At 45.1% G+C, this 18,264-nt stretch overlaps 2 protein-coding genes across 6 annotated transcripts in view; both read right to left on the bottom strand.

Annotated features, from left to right (window-relative positions):
- Positions 1-3,250: 3,250 nt before the first annotated feature.
- Positions 3,251-17,876, bottom strand: c11h15orf39 (chromosome 11 C15orf39 homolog). Of its 5 annotated transcripts, XM_042110217.1 has the most exons (6): positions 14,078-14,374; positions 13,827-13,965; positions 13,633-13,720; positions 6,673-9,905; positions 5,399-5,436; positions 3,251-3,382 (listed from the first exon to the last, which is right to left on the bottom strand). In XM_042110217.1, exons 4-6 carry the CDS (start codon positions 9,896-9,898, stop codon positions 3,377-3,379), a joined length of 3,270 nt encoding a protein of 1,089 aa, XP_041966151.1. In that variant the 5' UTR covers positions 9,899-9,905; positions 13,633-13,720; positions 13,827-13,965; positions 14,078-14,374; the 3' UTR covers positions 3,251-3,376. The 5 variants fall into 5 exon arrangements, with proteins under 5 accessions (XP_041966151.1, XP_041966153.1, XP_041966152.1 ...); XM_042110219.1 differs by lacking the exons at positions 13,633-13,720; positions 13,827-13,965; positions 14,078-14,374 and adding exons at positions 17,055-17,361; positions 17,793-17,876; XM_042110218.1 differs by lacking the exon at positions 13,633-13,720.
- Positions 17,877-18,264, bottom strand: part of ppcdc (phosphopantothenoylcysteine decarboxylase) — a 36,665-nt gene continuing 36,277 nt past the window's right edge. The window contains exon 6 of the mRNA XM_042110333.1: positions 17,877-17,895. The gene's annotated coding sequence lies outside the window, so the exon portion shown is untranslated. The remainder of the gene's footprint in view (positions 17,896-18,264) is intronic.

Here is an 18,264-nt window from a genome sequence, read left to right as displayed (position 1 = left end):
TTTAATGTTTGGACACACATGTTGGCTTGGCTTTTGTTTTGTTTATCCCAATGTCCTACCAGTGAATACTTGGGGGAATATGTAGGGTTATATGAAGATGTGCAATTGTTTGTTGGCTGTCTCCCTTTCCCACAGCCAGGTTTCGCTCTAGCCAATATGAGGCTTCTCAAAGCTGTGTCTGTTGGGTCATGTCCCGTAGTTCATGAATATTGCGATTTAAAACATTTACAGATACAAAAAGCAGCTACGTCCATCTGATTAAGACATCCAAAAAACTTTTAATACTTTTCTACATATATCTTTTCTTTATGCTATTAAATTGTTTGATTTCTTATATACATAGTGTACAAATGTGGAGGAAATTAGTTGTCTGTTTTGGAGAAAACATTAAAGTGCAAAATGTTGCAAATGTTTATCTGACTTGTGCATGTTGTAGCCGATTCCAGTCTGCTCAGCTCTGTGCAGTCCTGCAGAGGATTAGGGATACACAATGTAACAAACGCTATACTGGCCAAACTGAGATCTAGGACTCCCTTCTCAGAGCTCCACAAGTGCCGTAACATTTTTATGTTTATAACGTTTAATATCTTATGTAGATGCACAACAGACAACATGCCTAAACATTACCTAATGCTGGAAAAGTGCACCACAGTTGGTGTGAAAAACAGTGGTGATGACAGTGACTCATGCATGCATTGTGCCCAACTTAAACTGCAAGGTTTTGTATGCCATCTGAAACGGCCAACTTTATTGAAATTGGACTTTAAAAGCCTATAAGCTACATGCAAGGGCAGACAATAGAAGTCTGACTAATACTAATCATATCATAACCGTTTACTTGCACTGCTCTACCACAAGAGGGAGCTTGAGCGCTGGCCATTAATCACTCGGGAAGGGAAGGAGGGGGCCGCACTGAAAAACAAGATCCACGTTTGTTTATTGTATACGACACGTTATGTAGAATCAGGGTTTTTTTTTTTTTTTACAAACCATTTGGTCACTTAAAGTTAAAAACAAATAACTTAATTTAAAGCATTTTAACCTGTAGCCTACCTCTACACATTGGATAAAACAGAAGAGCTTGTTCTCAGGAGCACTGTGAATCACCCCAAAAGTTCCAGCTGAGTCTTTCTAAGTCGACTGGTTCTGCTTCCACATCAGTCACCTTGAATAGCTACTGTTCTCACTCAACTTGATAATTTTATAATGAATGCGAGGGAGACGTACTTCATTAAAACAGACTACATCTGTCCAAGAAGACCTAAATTCATTTAGGATCGTCAGACTCCTGAAGAGCAGTCTTCATGAAACTGGAGGAGTTTTTCTACGCACCTCTACTCAAGGCCAGGGTCAGAGAGTGGGCTACTACTGGAATTGCATTAGCTGGCATGTTCAATCAGAATCAGTTTTAAAATTGACAATATTCACATCTGATAAGGCACTCTATAAAATATGATTTTTCACAGTGCAAAATTATGATTAAAGATTGACCAGTAAGTGGAAAAACATTTTAATGGCACTAACCCATTCCTTCTCTTAACAAGCTGGAGAATTCCCCAAGATACTCACACCCCACTTCAATAGGACAGAACAAAAAAGCTGAGATCACAAACATCATCAGATCAAATAGACCATGTAAACAGAAGTTTAAACAATATATCACACAGTATTTTTCATATAAAAGTGACAGTATTGTTCCTTACACAGGAGTAAAATGATTATCATTCACAAGAATGATCACCCAATGATGGCAAATTTGTTAAAAATCCAGCAGAAGTCGAGGTCTCAAGTAAAGGATGAAGTTGATGCTCAATTTGAGGATTGTAGTAAACAGTATAAATTACATATTAAAACTGCCTTATCGAGGGAACAAGAAGGCACTACGTGAACGAGGTATTCCTGACAAGGTCTCTCCCCCCCCCCCCCCCCCCACACCCACCCACACACACCCACACACACACACACACACACACACACACACACACACCACACAGGCATAGACACATTCACACAGCGCACTCTTTGCCCGGCCCCCCAAAGTTTTACTGAAAGTCTTCCACCTTTAGCCAGCCCCTCTGGTAGTCCACGAGCAGCTCCAGGTAGTACCGCCACTCCGGCTCGCTGTCGTACTTGACCTCGAACACGGTCTTCAGGGGGTTGGGGTGGGGCTCGTGGACGCGAAGGACCACTCCATGGTACCACACCTCCGTCTTGTCCTTCTCCTCGTAAAGGTGGCGGATGCGCTTGCCCACCAGGTCAGGGAGGGAGGTGCTCCGCATGGCCTGCTGGGCCGACTGCACAGCCGAGCGCAGGACCCAGCGCCGCCGCCGGTCCGAGCGGTGGCAGGTGGACAGGTAGGGGCAGTAACGGATCTTTGGGAGGGCAGAGCGGTCTTGGGAGGGCAGGGTGTCAGTGACTGGGGAGAGGGCACATGCTCGGAGGTGTCTCTTGCGTCTCCTCTCCCTCCTCTCCCTCCTCCTGGAGCGACTCTGTTCCTTGCGCCTCCTCCTCCTCCTCTCCCTCCTTCTCCTCCTCTCCTCCCTGTGCCCACTCTCCTCTCGCTCCCTCTGGTGGTCTTTGTGTCTCCCGTTGCGCTTTTGATGCTCGTCCCGGTCCCTCTTTCGCCAATCGTCTCTGTCCCGGCGTCGCTGGGGCTCACCCTTCCCCTCCACGGCGGGGTCAGTCAGGTCCGAGACGGCCTGGTAATGTGCCTCACTGCCGTGCGCTCCCCCACTGCCGAAGACCTTCCTGAGTTTGAGGATCACCCCAGAATGGCTCCTGACAGCTCCTTGTGTTGTGGCCGATGTGGAGGAGTTGTTCGAGGACGAGGACTCGCTACAACAGGACGATGCGTATACACTGTCCATCTCAGCTGTTTTAATGTCACCGTCACTATCCGCAGAGCCTGTTTCGTCCGAGGACACCGGACCACCCCAGGAGCTCCCCACCTCCTCTCCTCCTTGCTCCCCTTCTTTCTCCTCCTTCTGCTCCTCCTCCTTCTCCTGCTCCACTTCCTGTTCCTCTGGGACCATCTCCACTTTAATAGTCAGCCCCTCCTTGCTGTCCGTGGTGCACACCTCCCAGGCCACCTCCTCTTCCCCCCCAGCCAAAGAATTCACTATGGTCCAACGCATGGGTTCCTCCATGTTCTCCGATTCCTCTACAATCTCCTGTTCCTTCTCCCAGATCCCTGAAGGCACACCGATATCCCTCTCCTCAGCTTCCTGCTTCACCATGACACAGACCCCCTCAGGGCCCTGCATGCTTTTACAATCTGGTGGAGACGCCTCAGGACAGCAGGAGGGAGGTAAATTTCCCAAGGTGTCTTTTCCTTCAGGAAGATCCTCTGGTTCGGTCTTGATTGACACATCAGGCGCTACATCTGCAAAACAACAAGATAAGGTGTCACACCTCTGAGTAAACAACCAATGAAAACATTAATAATGTCATTAATGGGTGTTTATTTGTAGTAGTCTAATTAGACTTAGTTCAAAGGTCAGCTGTGGGGCAATCACCAGATGTAGGGTCTCATCCAGCATTCTGGGGTTGTGTTAAGTGTACAAGACAGCTGTGCTGTTTATTATAGTTCGCCACACTTAAAATACCAGTGATTCAGTCCTTTGGAAAAGACCAAAAACCTGTGCATGCACGCCTCATTGCTAAACAATAGTGTGGAGCATGCATTGCGCTGCAGGGGCCGCAACTTAAAGCAATGTGGCAAACAGCGTAACACGGTTGAGTGAGACAAGCGCATGGCAGAACATAATCACCAGCAGAACATAATCACCTGCTTTAAAGGCATCCAATTGTAGTAAGTAGAGTAATTGTATTTTACACAACTGCCGTTAATACCACTCATGGCTTGCACCCTTCCCCCTAGACACAGTACATGTGGATTTGTTTACAAACCAGCAAAGATAATCTCCAAAGAGCCTTGTCGATTGACAAGGTAATATTAAGCAATTTAGGAAAAATAGTAGGCTACTGCACAATTGCAGTTAAGCAATTTGTAGTTTTCCAGGTCAGGGGAGAGCAAGTTGCAGGGCTGGTTCTCTCTAGATGGCTAGACTATGTCTGTGACAAGTGACAACACAGGATGCCTTTAAATACAGACCTGCTAACCCAGAAAGTCAGACAGCTACATGCAACTTTATTTTGAGAGACAACAACTGAACTCTTGCTGTAGTGATGAGCGTAGACCTGCGTACCACGAGGGTCAAGGCCACTGTAAAGCTTGTGGATTAGGAACACTGCCTTTGAGCACTACGCTTGAAAAAAGTGAAAGCTGTGAGGAGAAGCGAGTGAAAGAGTGAAATGATCAAGTAGAACTTAAAATAAGAATGCGAGAACAAAATTAATAAAGGCCACATTTCTGTGAGCTCTGGCAAAAACAAGCAAATGTTTTAACCAAAATCGTTCAAGCCAGATTTAGATTATTCTATTCAATTTGTCATATTTATATAGCGCCATATAATTTGTCTCAAGGTGCTTTAGATAACCCACACACCAAGTACAAAGGTCGCACATGTGAATTATGTTGTTTACCTCCTGAGACACTCTCAACCCAGATGCATGTTAGTTATCAGTAAGGCTTACTGAATAAATATGTTAAAGGGCATTTTTTGCCATATGTGTATTTCATCTCTTCACTCATTCATTTAAGTTGTCTGTATCCAAAATCCAAGAACATATCCCAGTTTCCCTACCATTCCTAAAGTTTTACACCTACAGTATCTGCACTCATAAGTCTCACAAGAAGACTACATCCCTCACTGCACAACAACAAGAGGCTGTGATGAGGCTATTTGCCATCTGAGCAGTGGGAAAACTGAACACACACACACACACACACATCTGGTTGGCTTGATAGTGTGTGTGTGTGTGTGGATATTAACAGCTGAATCTGAGTGTGACGAACCACAAGATGAGTCTTCCTGTTCCGACCGATGGAGCCTAAAGACTTACAGACCGCGGATGCCAAGTCCCGATCTTGCATCATTCATTACCTTCCCTGGCAGGATTTGAGTTTTTTTTTTTTTCATCTCAAAATCCCCCACACTACCCTCAGCTTGAGTCACAACTTTCAAATGTGTGCTACTGTGGTCTAACCAACAAAACTAGGGTATATATGGGTCCAACCGCCAGCAGTTTGATCACCAGATAGTTTGCATCTATGGTGTCCGACAGACTAGTCTACTTGACGGAAATACAGAAATGGACGAAAGGGTATATGCATTTACAGGAGGCAGATAGTAGCATTACATGTTGTTGACACATTGAGCTGAGCGTAACTGAGGACTAAGTGTGGCTGGCGATTTTTTAGAAGACTCAAAAAGCTGCTGTTGTGAGAGCTGCTTAGCAACATGGCGAACACAGAGAGCAGAAGGAGGAGGGATACCTGAGGTGTCTTTTTGGCAGCAACGTGGGAAGTGGAATCTGTGAAAAAGAAAATGTATACAGATATGGAATTCAAAACAAAAACAAAATGCAAAACATAAATGATATTATAGCTCAAATAAAACATGGATAACTTAAGAGAAACATGCAGTGGTTTTCAACCTTACATCTCCGGACTATTGCATAATTTGCTGCATAACTTGCTGCCTTTGACTGATTGCCTAAATGATGACAGGGCCATTACCAAACCTTTGTCTTTGTCTTATGCGCTCAATATGTCTTATGCGCTCAATATTGTCCAGTAACTCCTATTTTCCACTCCATCCTGCAGAGCATCCTTTTCAAATGCTTTGCAAAAACATTCCTCACACACAGAGGTTACCCAGACTGGTCAAACTCCGGCTGTATCAAACCCACTGGCCCTGCGTACTAACGAACGCTCCCTGTGCAGCGGCAGAAAATGTTCAGCTTCACTGTTTTTGGTGTGGTTTTCACACACAAAACAAAAAAGCTGGATTTGCATTTGCTCAGTGCAAGGCAAATGGCTGATCGCAGTTGATAAAGTTCACGAGAAATCACACGAAGTCGGTAGTGACAGTTGTGTCAACTGAACAAAAGAGACCATTCGGCACCACGACTGGTCAAAAGAATGAGATGGGGGAGTAAGTACTTTATAGGCGAGCAGACTTGTAAGTGGCAAAACATTAGGCCTAGAACAGTGAAAAAGATATATTTTCTGCAAGTCACTAAGAATAAAAGCCTCTCTACATGAATAAATGTAAAAACAATAGGCCTGGTTTTGAGAAAATCCCATTATGCAGGGCTAGAGTATCAGCTAAACATTACTGAGTGAGTGAGTGAGTGAGTGTGTGTGTGTGTGTGTGTTAGGTTTCAGACAGCTACATATGTTTTCACAAGGTTATTTATCTACACACTGCATTATACAGAACAGTACCGTACGTTCAATAGTATCAGTCTCATGCTAAACATCATCAAATACTGTCAACATTCACAGACTCAACTGTGTTTGTTAGCCAAAGTACCAAATAGTTTCCTTAAGCTATGGAACAAAACCAAATTGTGAGAAACTGCCATACAATGCCAGCTGCCTTTTCACAATACCCTGAAATGCTCCACCTGATTCTTACTCACTGAAAAGTGAATTTGACTTCTAAGTAACTAAGTAAACAGGCTGGCCATTACCACAGCGATACTGTACGCATGAACAACTTCACAAACCACAGATATGTAGCCAGTTGACCCATCTTTACTCACCTAGGGCCTTACAGACGCTGGTGTAGTAGAACAGGTTGAGCACGTCGGCGTAAATATCTGGTAGGTGTCGGAGCGACAGGAGCCTGCGGAGCTTGGACGAGCATGCCCGCTTCTGCAGCTGGGTCAGGTGCTTCTCCTCCGAGAGGGTGGTGGGGCGCAGCTCCACCCGATGCTCCTGCAGCACCTGGTCGATGAAGGTACCGTGCACCTGCGGGAACAGCCCCTCCTTTACCACCAGCATGGGGACGAAGATGCCGCCGGCCCGCATCACGTGCGGGAACGGGCACTCCCCGTGCGCCTCGTAGCCCTTCAGCTTGCCCAGGAGCTTCTGCAGGGTCAGCGACCGCTCGCCCGTCCTCGCCCACACCTCACGGGCCCTGGCGCCCACCATGGAGGCCACCCTCTGGTGCTTATCGGGCGGGTATGTGGTTTTGTTGCCCAGCTCCATCTTGAACAGCCAGTCGCGGAGCTCTTGAGGAGGGGTCTGCGTGGCGAGGGTGTAGATCAGCCTGCACAGGGACTGGTGCAGCTCCATAAACTGGTGCCGTGCCTGCCTTTGCACGGAGGCGTCCGGTGTGGGGTCAGCGGGGGACTGGGGCGCCGTCGGCAGAGTGGGGAATTTCAGGAGCGGCGGTGGCGGTAGAGGGACGGGTCTGACAGACGTCTGCAGGACCTCAGGGAGGACGATGTTGTGAGTGGAGAGTTTCAGGCACTGCGGGGGAATGTTCTGAAGGTCCACTCGGATTGGTTGGTTCATTTGGGACGAGGGCACTGATTTAAGGGCAAGGTTCTGAAGGTCCATTTGGATGGGGTTCGTTTGGGGCGAGGGCACTGATTTCAGGGCAAGTGTCACTGGTGGTGGTGATTTCACAGCAGGTCTGACCACAGGAGCAACGTCTTCGGTGCCTTTATTGGAAGACGCGGTAGTCTCTGTGTTGCGCCCTGAGGTAACCTCAACTTTACACTTCGCCACAGCATCCTCAGCCAGTATAGGAGAGTGTCTGTCTGTCTGTTGATCTGTTTTCAGAGCAGACCTGCACTCACCTTCTGTGGCATCCGTACAAGACTCCCTCTTGATGATTTGTCTGTTGCATAGACTATTCTCTACTGCGTGCTCCCTCGGATGGTCTGTTTTCTCCGTTTTCAGGGTCACAGTTTCTGTGGTTTCCTCGGAACCGTCAGCAGAGTATGAATTACGCGAATCGCAGCGTTCACGTTTCTCGTTTCCCTCTGAGATCTCAGGATCTTGTTTGGGCGTGCCAGGTAGTTGTGGAGAGTCCTCGGCGCTGTTGCATCGCTTGACCATGGGCAGCACGCCTGCAGCCTCCAAGTAGAGCTTATAAGGAGCCAAGCTGAACACCTGGTTGATGACTGGCATCGGTGGAGATGCGGCTGGCTTGGGCAAGGCTGCAGTCTCCTGGACCATATCGATCTTTTTCCGTTTTTTAGCGGTCACTTCCACCTCATACACATCAGCGCCGCCACTGGATACTTTGTCCCTAGCGTTGAGCTGTGTTTCACAGTGTGACTTCGCCAACGAGTCCCCATAATGCGCCTTTGGGTCTGACATGTCGGACGGCTGCTTGTCAGAAGCACTGTATTTCCCAGCAACACCCACAGGGAAGTGTGTGGCACCCATGTAGTAACCTGGAGGCATTTTCACACTGCCTGCATGGTGTAACTTTGAACTCCGGTGTTCGGGCGTATGAGGCGGGGGAGGCACAACCTCAGAAAGACTGGAAGGCACTGGGAACTGGCACGGAGACGACCCCGGCTGCCCCCTGTGTAGGGAGTAATCGAGTGGCTTCTCGGCGTGGCGAGGTGGGAGGGGGCACGAGGGAGGCCTTACGGGTGCGTTTTTTGGATGGCTATCGTTTAGATGCATCTGGTAAGGCCGGTAGGCCAGGTGGTCAAAGTTTCTGGGTGCGAAGCGGTATCTGGGAAACCGTACGTGACAGTGCGCAGGAGGGCTGGCGAAGACGGTGGGTGGGACGTGTTGGGGGAGCGAACACTGGATGGGAGAGCTGAGCGTGTCCCGTCTCTCGGGAGACGGCGAGGGCGTCCCGTCGCTGTACTTCCTCCTCATGCCCGCTGTGCACGCGGAGGCTTTCTGCGCCTCCATGTGATCCTGAGGAGGATAGTACGCCCTCGAGCGCTGGGGAACCTGCACGTAGCTCGGATGGTGGGAGTACTCCGGGTACACTTTGCGAGGAACACCATACTGAGCACTGAGCGGATCGTACATGTGCGGATGGGAGGAGGGGAAGCCAGGATACTCCTTAGAGGGGAACTGAAAGCGCTGGCAAGGATCTGGGGGGGCACCAATAAATGGCGCACTGCTCGTGGGGCTGCATGCATAGCTACTGTGATTCACATCGCTGTAGACCGATCCTCGCCGGTTCAGAAAAGTGTCCAGGTCACAGAATTCCTCAGAGGCCACCTCTTTCCCAGCCGCTCTCTCCGCACGGGGCTCTGCATGCAAGCCTCTCTGCTCGAGCAGCATATCGAGGTCCTTCCTTGACGGAGTGAGAGGCACGGCACTACTGTACCCCATCAGCCACTCGTCCTCGTAGATGCTTGTGGGCGTCCTGTGCAGGCCCTGCTCCATGGTGTTGTAGCCGGCCGTGCAGCGCATGTCCGAGCAGCAGGCGTTGTGACCGTACACTGGCTTGGGAATGGCCAACCCCACCGGACTCTCTGTCTGCCTCATAGCAGAAGGTGTAACCGCGCTGGGGCTGCTGCTGCTGCTGCACTGGGCCTGGCTCCTGTCAGGGTAATAACCTGCTACCGCGTGCATCCGTTTACCAGCCAGCTCCTGCGCCACAATCAGAGGAGAGCCGCCGGAGCCCGCCGGGAGCGACACCTTCTCGTGGCGGTAAACGATCGGACTCCTAATTGAGCCCTCTGTGGCGGCCGTGGGCACGGTGGGGCTGCTGCTGCTGCTGCTCCCCAGATAGGCCATCGAGGGGCTCCACGCGGACGCCAGCTCTCCCCCGCCCCCGTCTTGCCCGCAGAGGCGATAGGAGAAATAGGAGCCGTTGTACTGCATCGCCTCACTGTGGGGGTACCGGGGGAGGGGGCCTGGCATGGGGCGCCCCAGGGAAGCCGTAGCCATCGTGCCCACCGGCCCATCGAGCCCGAGAATCTGCTGCGGGGACACAGAGGACATGAAGCCCTGGGCTGGCTTGCTCATCATGCTGTCCGGTAGCTGGGAGGGTCTGATCATGGCAAACCTGCAAAACAGAATAATTTTTTTTTAAAAACATTAAAAAAAAAAAAAACATTTAAAAAGAATGCATAAAATAGTCAAATCCCATAATATTCCCAGGCTATGGTATCTCACCGTGTCTGCTACTAACAGAATGGAAGGGTGAGAAATAGATAGACAGAAGAAGAAGAATGTATAAACACCAAAGGAATGATAACAATAATAAAAAGCTATGTCCTGGCACTTTCACCAATGTTCTAAATTTTAAGACATAAAAGACTTTTTCAGGCCTGGAAATTTAAAGCACGTGACTTTCTAAGAATTTCCATTACCGTTGTGAACCCTGAGATCCCCCTTATAGCAGCACAGTAAATGTTTGCGTCGGACATGACAAACATGGCCAGACAGCGTCAGAGTGGCATCGACCTCTAGCCAGTCTCAACCAACACCAGGCCCATCAAAGCAGCCGATGATGCAATCACCCATGGAACACAGAAGTATTCATGGCTGCGGTCCAAAACTGAAGTTTGACCATGAGAAACTTCACCAGCTAGCCTAAATATATTTCTCACTGGCCTGTTGCACCTTGTACGCCATTTATTGAGCCAAGACAAGAATCATTTCTTTGCTTTTGTCCTCAACGACTGGTCTGATTTTTCAATCACATAATGTATAGGCTACTACACATAACAACAACAACAACCTACAATAAGTATAATAATGTGTATGTTTTGTATTTATTGCAGTCTTTTATTTAATTCACACTATATTTCACTGTTTACAACTGAAGTGACACATTCATATAAAGACATGAAAGAAGATTATTGTTTTGTCATTATGACTAATCTACCTACATTGATTCATTTTTTTATCCAATTCTCTAAGTGCCATGCTATATTCTATCCTTTAACTTGCATCAGATCTACAATACCAAAAGGAGTAGCCTATTGTAAAGAGACATTTTTACCTGGCTTGGCTATATAAGCTCCTTGAGGTAAATTCTAAAAGGAAGAAGCCACACTCAGATGCTTAACTTACTAATGTGATGGGAATAAAAAGTGAGGTCTTTCTATTTTCCTGACGTGATTTTATAACAACTTTGATTTCACACAGGTCATGTTATATGTAAACATGACCAGACCTCTTACATTTAGATGCTGCAATAAATAGTGAAGAACTTGTAGAAAATGTGAAATCAGAGAACATGTTGAACTGATGGCTGCACATGAAATTAAGTACCATGGCTGTTATTCTACAAGTTCTTCTATTTTTTCAGATCAACCTGTTCTTTGATGTCCCATTTATATAAATACATCACATACTAAGGCCTATTTGAAAGGCCATTTTTAAAAATAAATGTCTGTACTATGGGTACATAAGTCTAACCACGCAGGAGTGGTGCTGCACTCTCCCCAGCTATGGCATGTGCTTTGACGTGGCACAACTTTACAGGTGTGCCGTGTGGCTCAGATAACGACCACAAACAGCATTACGCCCACCTCCATTTTCCGTTAGGCGGCTCGCCCAGCCAAACACAGCTTCCTGTGAGGCGCTAACATCAGGATGAGGGGGCAGCGTGTAGACTGGCCTTGAAATCAAAACCCCAAGCAAAAGCAGGAATTGAGTATTTAAAGTACAACAAAGTACATTTTTACTCAAAGTTTCGTCTTGACTGCAAGTTCACCCTGATTCATTTGAGAAGCACCACCATGAGAGGTCATTACGCAGTGATCAGTAAATCAGACTGCTGGTGGAATCCATTTTGAGTGTATGCATGTTAAAGTCAAAATATCTACTCTATATTTACTGCCAGCGTATCGATAAAGTATCACAAGCATTTGCCGATACAATATTTTGATTGACTACTAGGTCATACTGACTGACTTTATACCTGCACAATTATAAATTATAGGCTACGTTTTTGTTTCCTGATTATTTTGCTGAGAGTTCATCTTCACTGTCAACTTAAATGAGGGAAAAGCAATCAGTACTAGCAAAGACCATTAGTCAGGCTTGAACAAATGCAGTGTCATGAATCATGATTAATCCTTCCTGTCCTAAAACAAACAAGGAGTATCCGTTATGAATCCATAAAGAGAACTGTGTCACAGGTTTAACGAGAGTAGAGTAGAAAAACTCTTACTGTACATGAGAATCGTGACCTCTGTGGTGAGACCGCAGTACCTCTTCTGACATTTCTGACTAAAATTCTATTCTCATTTTCACAGCCACTTCGATGCAATGGTAGATGAAGAAAGCATCCTTCAGATAGCACAGACATGACTCAAGACAAAACATCATATGGCCAATTGAACCACTTTCACGCAAATATGATTGGTTAACTGTATTTTTGCCAGTCTGCCTTTGTCGTCCTCTTCATTGCTCTTATGACTACCATGAGAGGGGCGGGAAAAAACTGCCAGACTGCCCTGATGATGCAGTCATTTCGAAAAAGAACAGGCTATTTTTCCTCATTTTGTTGTCTTTTTAAAGTCCTCCAATCTAATCCAATCTCTACCATCATTCATAATGAAGCCTTGCAAGAGAAAAATCAACATTTGGTAACCCCCAGAATATAAGTATTAAACTGAAACACACATACTATAGCCATACAGTGTGTTCTCAAAACATAAACTACAGACCTTAAACACACCGACCTCCTCTACCCCATCGACATCACTGAAGTTTCACTGTAGCTGGAAAAAAAACAGCATCCTTACTGTGTCTCATGATGCATTAGCCAGCTGTCTGACCAAAACTGCTGAATCAAACCTCAGCCACGTGTACGTGTAACTGCACGAGAATGGTGCTTGGTCAGTATCACGTTGATAAAAAAAATAAAAATAAAATAAAAGAGAAATGCATTACTACCCCAACACTGGAGGGACATTTGCACACCAATCCCAGAGACTAAATTATGGGCTATAGGAAAACTGTTCACAAATACTGTGAAGAGAACCAAATATATATGTTCCTTTTAAAAATGCTAACACTCTGAAGGTTTTGTGCTGTACCACTCTGGCTGCCACTGGTACACACCACTTCTCATGCTCATGTGAATTGTCTTTGTGCTACTTTCCTTCTCACTTACAGTCCCCCCCCCCACACACACACACACACACAAATACAGGCCTACAATGCACTATTCTCTTCATCTGATGCTCTTCTCCATTTTGATACACTGAAATGTCATGCATGAGTCTGATACATGCAAAGGCCAATTATTCTGATATATAGGCTACTGAGTGATTCCTGTAAGAAACGTTGAAGCTTTTGAGAACATACAACTGGGTATTCCCCAGACCTGCCACTGGATCTTTAGCTCTAGAACTCAGATAGGTCGAGATACATCCTGTTTTCATTCAGGTATGAGTTCGAGCTACATCCTGGAGAGGTTTTCCTTTTCAACTGGGAATATTTTTTGAGCTTGAGTTGCATTGAAGAATATTTCCACACTAGCAAAAAGTTAGCAAGACAATGACATAGGGGCAGTATTGTCTACGTTCAGACTTCAGGAGCCGTATCCCATTTGGACTACAACCTGTAATTAAAGCCATAGATCAAAATATAAACAAACGTCATCTTCCTAAATCTTGCCTAGCACTGAAAAGGGGTGGCATATTATATCATGCTACGCCAAAAACCGGGTGACTTAATTCGATGTAAGAGCACAATGTTTAAATGCAACAAGCTATAGTACTTTGCATGTAGCCTACCTATGTGCTAGAGAGACTGTATGCAAATGCTCTTACTGCTAACAACGTTTACATCACTCTGCAGAAGGTCACTCAGTCAGTTTACGTTGACCCCCAACTTGCCACGACTTGTCTTATTGAGTTTCTATCAAACAAACACACAAAAAACCCAGAGAGGAAAAACACGAAAATGATGGTAATTATCTTGACAAATTAATTTTGCTGGTTTAAACTTTACGAAATAGGCCTACCAATTTTCCCTCAGACGTCCTCCTTGTATCCATGCATAGCCTACTCACGTGGTTAGGAGACGCACATCTCAACATTTAACATAGCAGTTGTTGGCCGCACAGGAAATTAACTTGTCCACGCACATTTTTAAACAAACCGCTGCAGTATAACAAACACAAAGGGAAAGCTCTAAGTACAGTGTTGCCAAAATACACTGTTGACTAACATCCGAATTTAGTTAGTCAGAAAGCATATCTAAGCTTGTCCTTACCTGAATGATGGTTAGGCTATTGCTTATGTCTCAAACCGTATCTCATAATTGTACCCAGACATTGAGCCAACTAAATGTAAGTCTCTTGTAGTTAATGAAAGTTAATTCCTTCGCTCAAAAACAAAAGAATGCGGCGTTTCCATGCTAGGCAGTCTCGTCACAGGAAGGCTGTTCATCTCAGCAGTGTTTTGAACGGCATACTCGCTCAAAGTCCTCCAATTTGACGAGCCGCGTAGTTCAACAGCCAAGAGAAACGAGAGAGAAGGCGGGGTCAAGGATTCATCTCACGTCATGAATTAATCATCTTGATTTCAAACCAACACTCTCCAAACACCACCAAATTCTCACCATGTAGGCTTTTACGCTCAATGACTTGGTTGGGAACTGGGAAAAGTCAGTGACATCCAGGGCTACAGTGAAAAAAACAAAAATAGAACAGCAACCTTCGAGGTATTCTGAGCGTAGTAGCCTAGGCTATTTTTTCCTTTTCTTTATTTCTGTATGAGATTGTCAGACCGGATCCGTCTCAGAACAATGATCTTACATTTCTAGAGGTCTGGGAAATGTTGCTTGTAGGCTAGGCTAAAACAAAAGTGACCTCATGTAACCCATCACATTCCTTTTGGCTAGATTCACGTGACAGGATGAGGTAATTTCTTTCCCTTTTTTTTCCCAGGCCTGTGTGAATGTAGCCCAACTTTTTAAATCAGATTTTAGTCACTTCAGCTAAGTATCCGACTTTTTGGCATATCTGATCAGAATATAGATCTTCCTGACTGGCCGCATTAGGCAAAGTGATCAGATGTGTGAGTGTGTGGTATTATCCGGAGAAGACCTATGTACCACTGTGCAGTAGAAGTCAGATGTCTGATACCTGACTCTGACAGCTTCTCATCTCAGGCAATTTTTCCTGGTGCAGTTTTATCTGACACAGATTTTCCTGACCCTTTTTTTTATCTGACGGTGTAATTCCATAAAATAACAGAAGTTTTCCTGAGACCTGATGGCTTTGCATCTGATGTCTGACACCTGACTCTGACATCTGAGGATGTCCCTAATATGTAGGATACACCGTACACATAAGCACCTGTTCGTTGGAACTTGCCCAAAACACAAGACCCCAAGGTAAGCACCTAATGTCCACAGGCCCGAGCCTAACCCATCTGCATGAGGATGAGACAAAAGTTAACAAATATCACAAGGGTTCTGCATATCATCACGGCACTCATGAATATTTGGACTGCAGCCATCAAGATGGTCCGTCTCATCTTTATTACTTACTTCAAAAATATGTCAAATACAATGAGAATACAAAGACACATGTTGTGTGGTTTGGCCTATTTAATAGGCTATATTGCTCACCTATTTGTAGCCTACTATGTTTGCATAGCTTGACTCCAGTTCACAAATTTAATTTCAACACTGTTGATTTCACCAATTATTCCATTCATCGTCATCATACGACTAAATTATAAAGCAACATTGTTCTGTTAGCTATTTTAAAAAACATTTGAATCACTGTTGGTCTGCCACACCCAGATGCAATCATTTTTTATCATTGTTGCATCATGTACCCAGTAAGTGTCTGTTGGTAGAATCTAATTGTCTGTCTCTTGGGATCCATGTTGGATGCTGTGCAGTCTAAACACGACGCTGCCCTCCAGCAGACCCCTGGGGTCCACAAGCTGTGAAACGCACGCTGGCGGCGAGGGGTTTGCTGGAGGGCTTCATCCCCAAAGACCGTGCCTCAAATCTTCCAGTATCTGTGGTTACCATGGCGATGAACCTGAAAGGCAATCAAACAGTGGCACCCGTTTCCCCTTAAAGAGACCATAATTAAAGAATTCCCACAATTACAGTGGAAACATGCACAATAATGCAGAGTGACTGTGATATTGTTCATAATTAGGCCGTCTGCTCCCTTATCGTCAGTGCTTGTGATGCACTGTATTTTAATAAAGAGTTTGAATTAAAGGGTTGCACTCTATGCATATAAAAGTGCTATAAATAAAAGTGACTTGACTTGACTTAATATATGAAGCTAAGCTGTCAATTAGCAAGATTTGACACTATATTATGTGCAAAAGAACAAACAGTTAGAACGAATATGGCTATCGTCAATGAATAAATTGAGAACATACACCTACATACCATACCCAACAGGCAAAAGCTACAGCTAAAATAATAACCCATCTGAGAAGAAAGCATGATGCATGAATACCTTTATCGAATGATATGTGATTGTATATGCATAATCACAGATATCCATTCATGCTTTGGTGAAACCCTCAGGTCACTAGTTCTTGCTTGATGTATCCCTGTGATATTATTAATTTCTTTAATGTGATAGAATAGATTATTTGAGAGTGCCTATACATGAAAGGCTCACCCCCCCATTTATGCTCGTCTTCTTCAAAGCACTTCCAGAGCATTCACCTAGTGTCTCTGATGTCAAGAGGAGGTTAAGCGAAATGTCAGTGCATTGCATAGGGTGAAAGATGTATGGTTTCTTCCATACATGATCTGGACTCTAAGGTGCGGAGAACATGTAAAGATTAAGGCCACCCTTCTACAGGAATGTGATTGCTCCTGCAGCTCAACACCAAGATTGTGGGTTCAGTTTGTAGTTTCTGGAAATGATAACCTAGACCTTTAAAATTTCAAGTCTCCATCCAACACAATTTACCTGTTTACCAATCTGTGTGTTTGGACAGCCATCCTCTACAGAACATGGTAAAATCACCATTGACATTTTCTTTTCTACTCAAAGAGGGACATATACTAATAGTCTGGATTATAGCCAGGAAAGTCAAGCAATTCTGCATGTCACCGAGTATATCTATTACCCCTTGTCCCCTGGTGGAAAACGGATGTGTTTCTAGGGTCTGAGCTTTAAGCAGGTCTGCCCAAATTGGCACCTGATTTGGAGCAGCAACTATGCAGAATTTGTCAGGAATGTATATGTGCTGGAACTCACCAACAACGCCTGTCAGTGTCATTCAGAAGTCTGAAGATTTTCCTGGAGCTATTTGAGACATCCACACTGGAAAGGCATCCAGCTTGAAGCGTCAACACAATGTCCGAGTCAGGTCAACACAATGCTCCTCTCACAATGTTTTTTCATGGTGAATCGTAGAAATAAAGTGGAAAAAAGCTGTTGCTCGACCAAGTAAACCCATGCATTCATAGAGCTCAAAGATCAACCATTTCTGGCCAAGTCGCTGGGACAATTGCCAGTTACTGGCCCCATGCACTGCATGTTTTTCTGGTGGACCCCATGCCTTCTGTTAGAGGAGAAGACAAGTGAGGAGAGAAAAAAATTGCTTTTACTGTCATTGTACATATAATCCACAAACTTGCGATTGACACTCTTTTGTGTAGACTTGGAGGCACAGCACATATAATAAAACATATAATAAAACATAAGATAAAACATAAGACAAAATGAGAATTGTAATCATATTAACTACAATAAATAATCTGCATAAAATCAGCGTGGATGCGTTCTTCGTTTGACACTCTGTTCGGAATAGTGATGTTAGAATAGAGGCTTTTGTTTGTCTCGTCCCATCTTAGACCACCCTCTCTCTGTCTAGTTTTTGTGTTGCTCTTCACCCTGCCATAAGGGCTTATTCTAGTGTTTTAGTTGGTTCGAGTCTGATCATTTCACTCAAGGTCTAGGTTTGTATGCACTGGATGGGCCTTATTGATTTACCTGTGTTTACTTTAATTCCCTGGAGTTTATTTTTAACCATTGATAAGTCATTCATGTCGATGTTTCCACAGTGTAAGGGTTCACAGGACTGAATCCAATGGAGCTGTGCAGAGAGAGAAAGATAGCTGTGAACATGTGATGAGCCAGCTACTTATGTCAGTGACATACCAACAGACTGACACCCGTTTCAGGATTTCCTGAACATTCTGCAGACTCTCTCCTTCCTTGCTTCCTTCCTTCCTAGATGAACGAATATCAAAGCTGCAAACATTGTCTTTTGTTGTTTGAACTGGAATTCTTCTTGTTTCTTACTTATGTGTCTACATGGGTTTATGTACGCCACAACTGAGAGTATAAGATGAATCAATTGTGCTAATACTGATTTATGCAGATGGAGGAAAATGAGCATTAATGAACAATGTTAAAGAAGTGAGGTGAGCCTGTCAGCACACAACAAACAGCATCACTCAGG

The sequence above is a fragment of the Alosa sapidissima genome, chromosome 11 (assembly GCF_018492685.1).
Source record: "Alosa sapidissima isolate fAloSap1 chromosome 11, fAloSap1.pri, whole genome shotgun sequence".
In the NCBI taxonomy this organism is placed as follows: Eukaryota; Metazoa; Chordata; class Actinopteri; order Clupeiformes; family Clupeidae; genus Alosa; species Alosa sapidissima.
This window is presented reverse-complemented; position numbering and strand designations above follow the sequence as displayed.

Excerpts from the sequence above, each read along its gene's own strand:
- c11h15orf39 (XM_042110219.1), bottom strand. The coding sequence starts at position 9,898 with ATGATCAGACCCTCCCAGCTACCGGACAGCATGATGAGCAAGCCAGCC. Across the intron at positions 5,437-6,672 it reads CAGCGTCTGTAAGGCCCTAG|ATTCCACTTCCCACGTTGCT; the intron begins GTGAGTAAAGAT and ends TCTTTTTCACAG.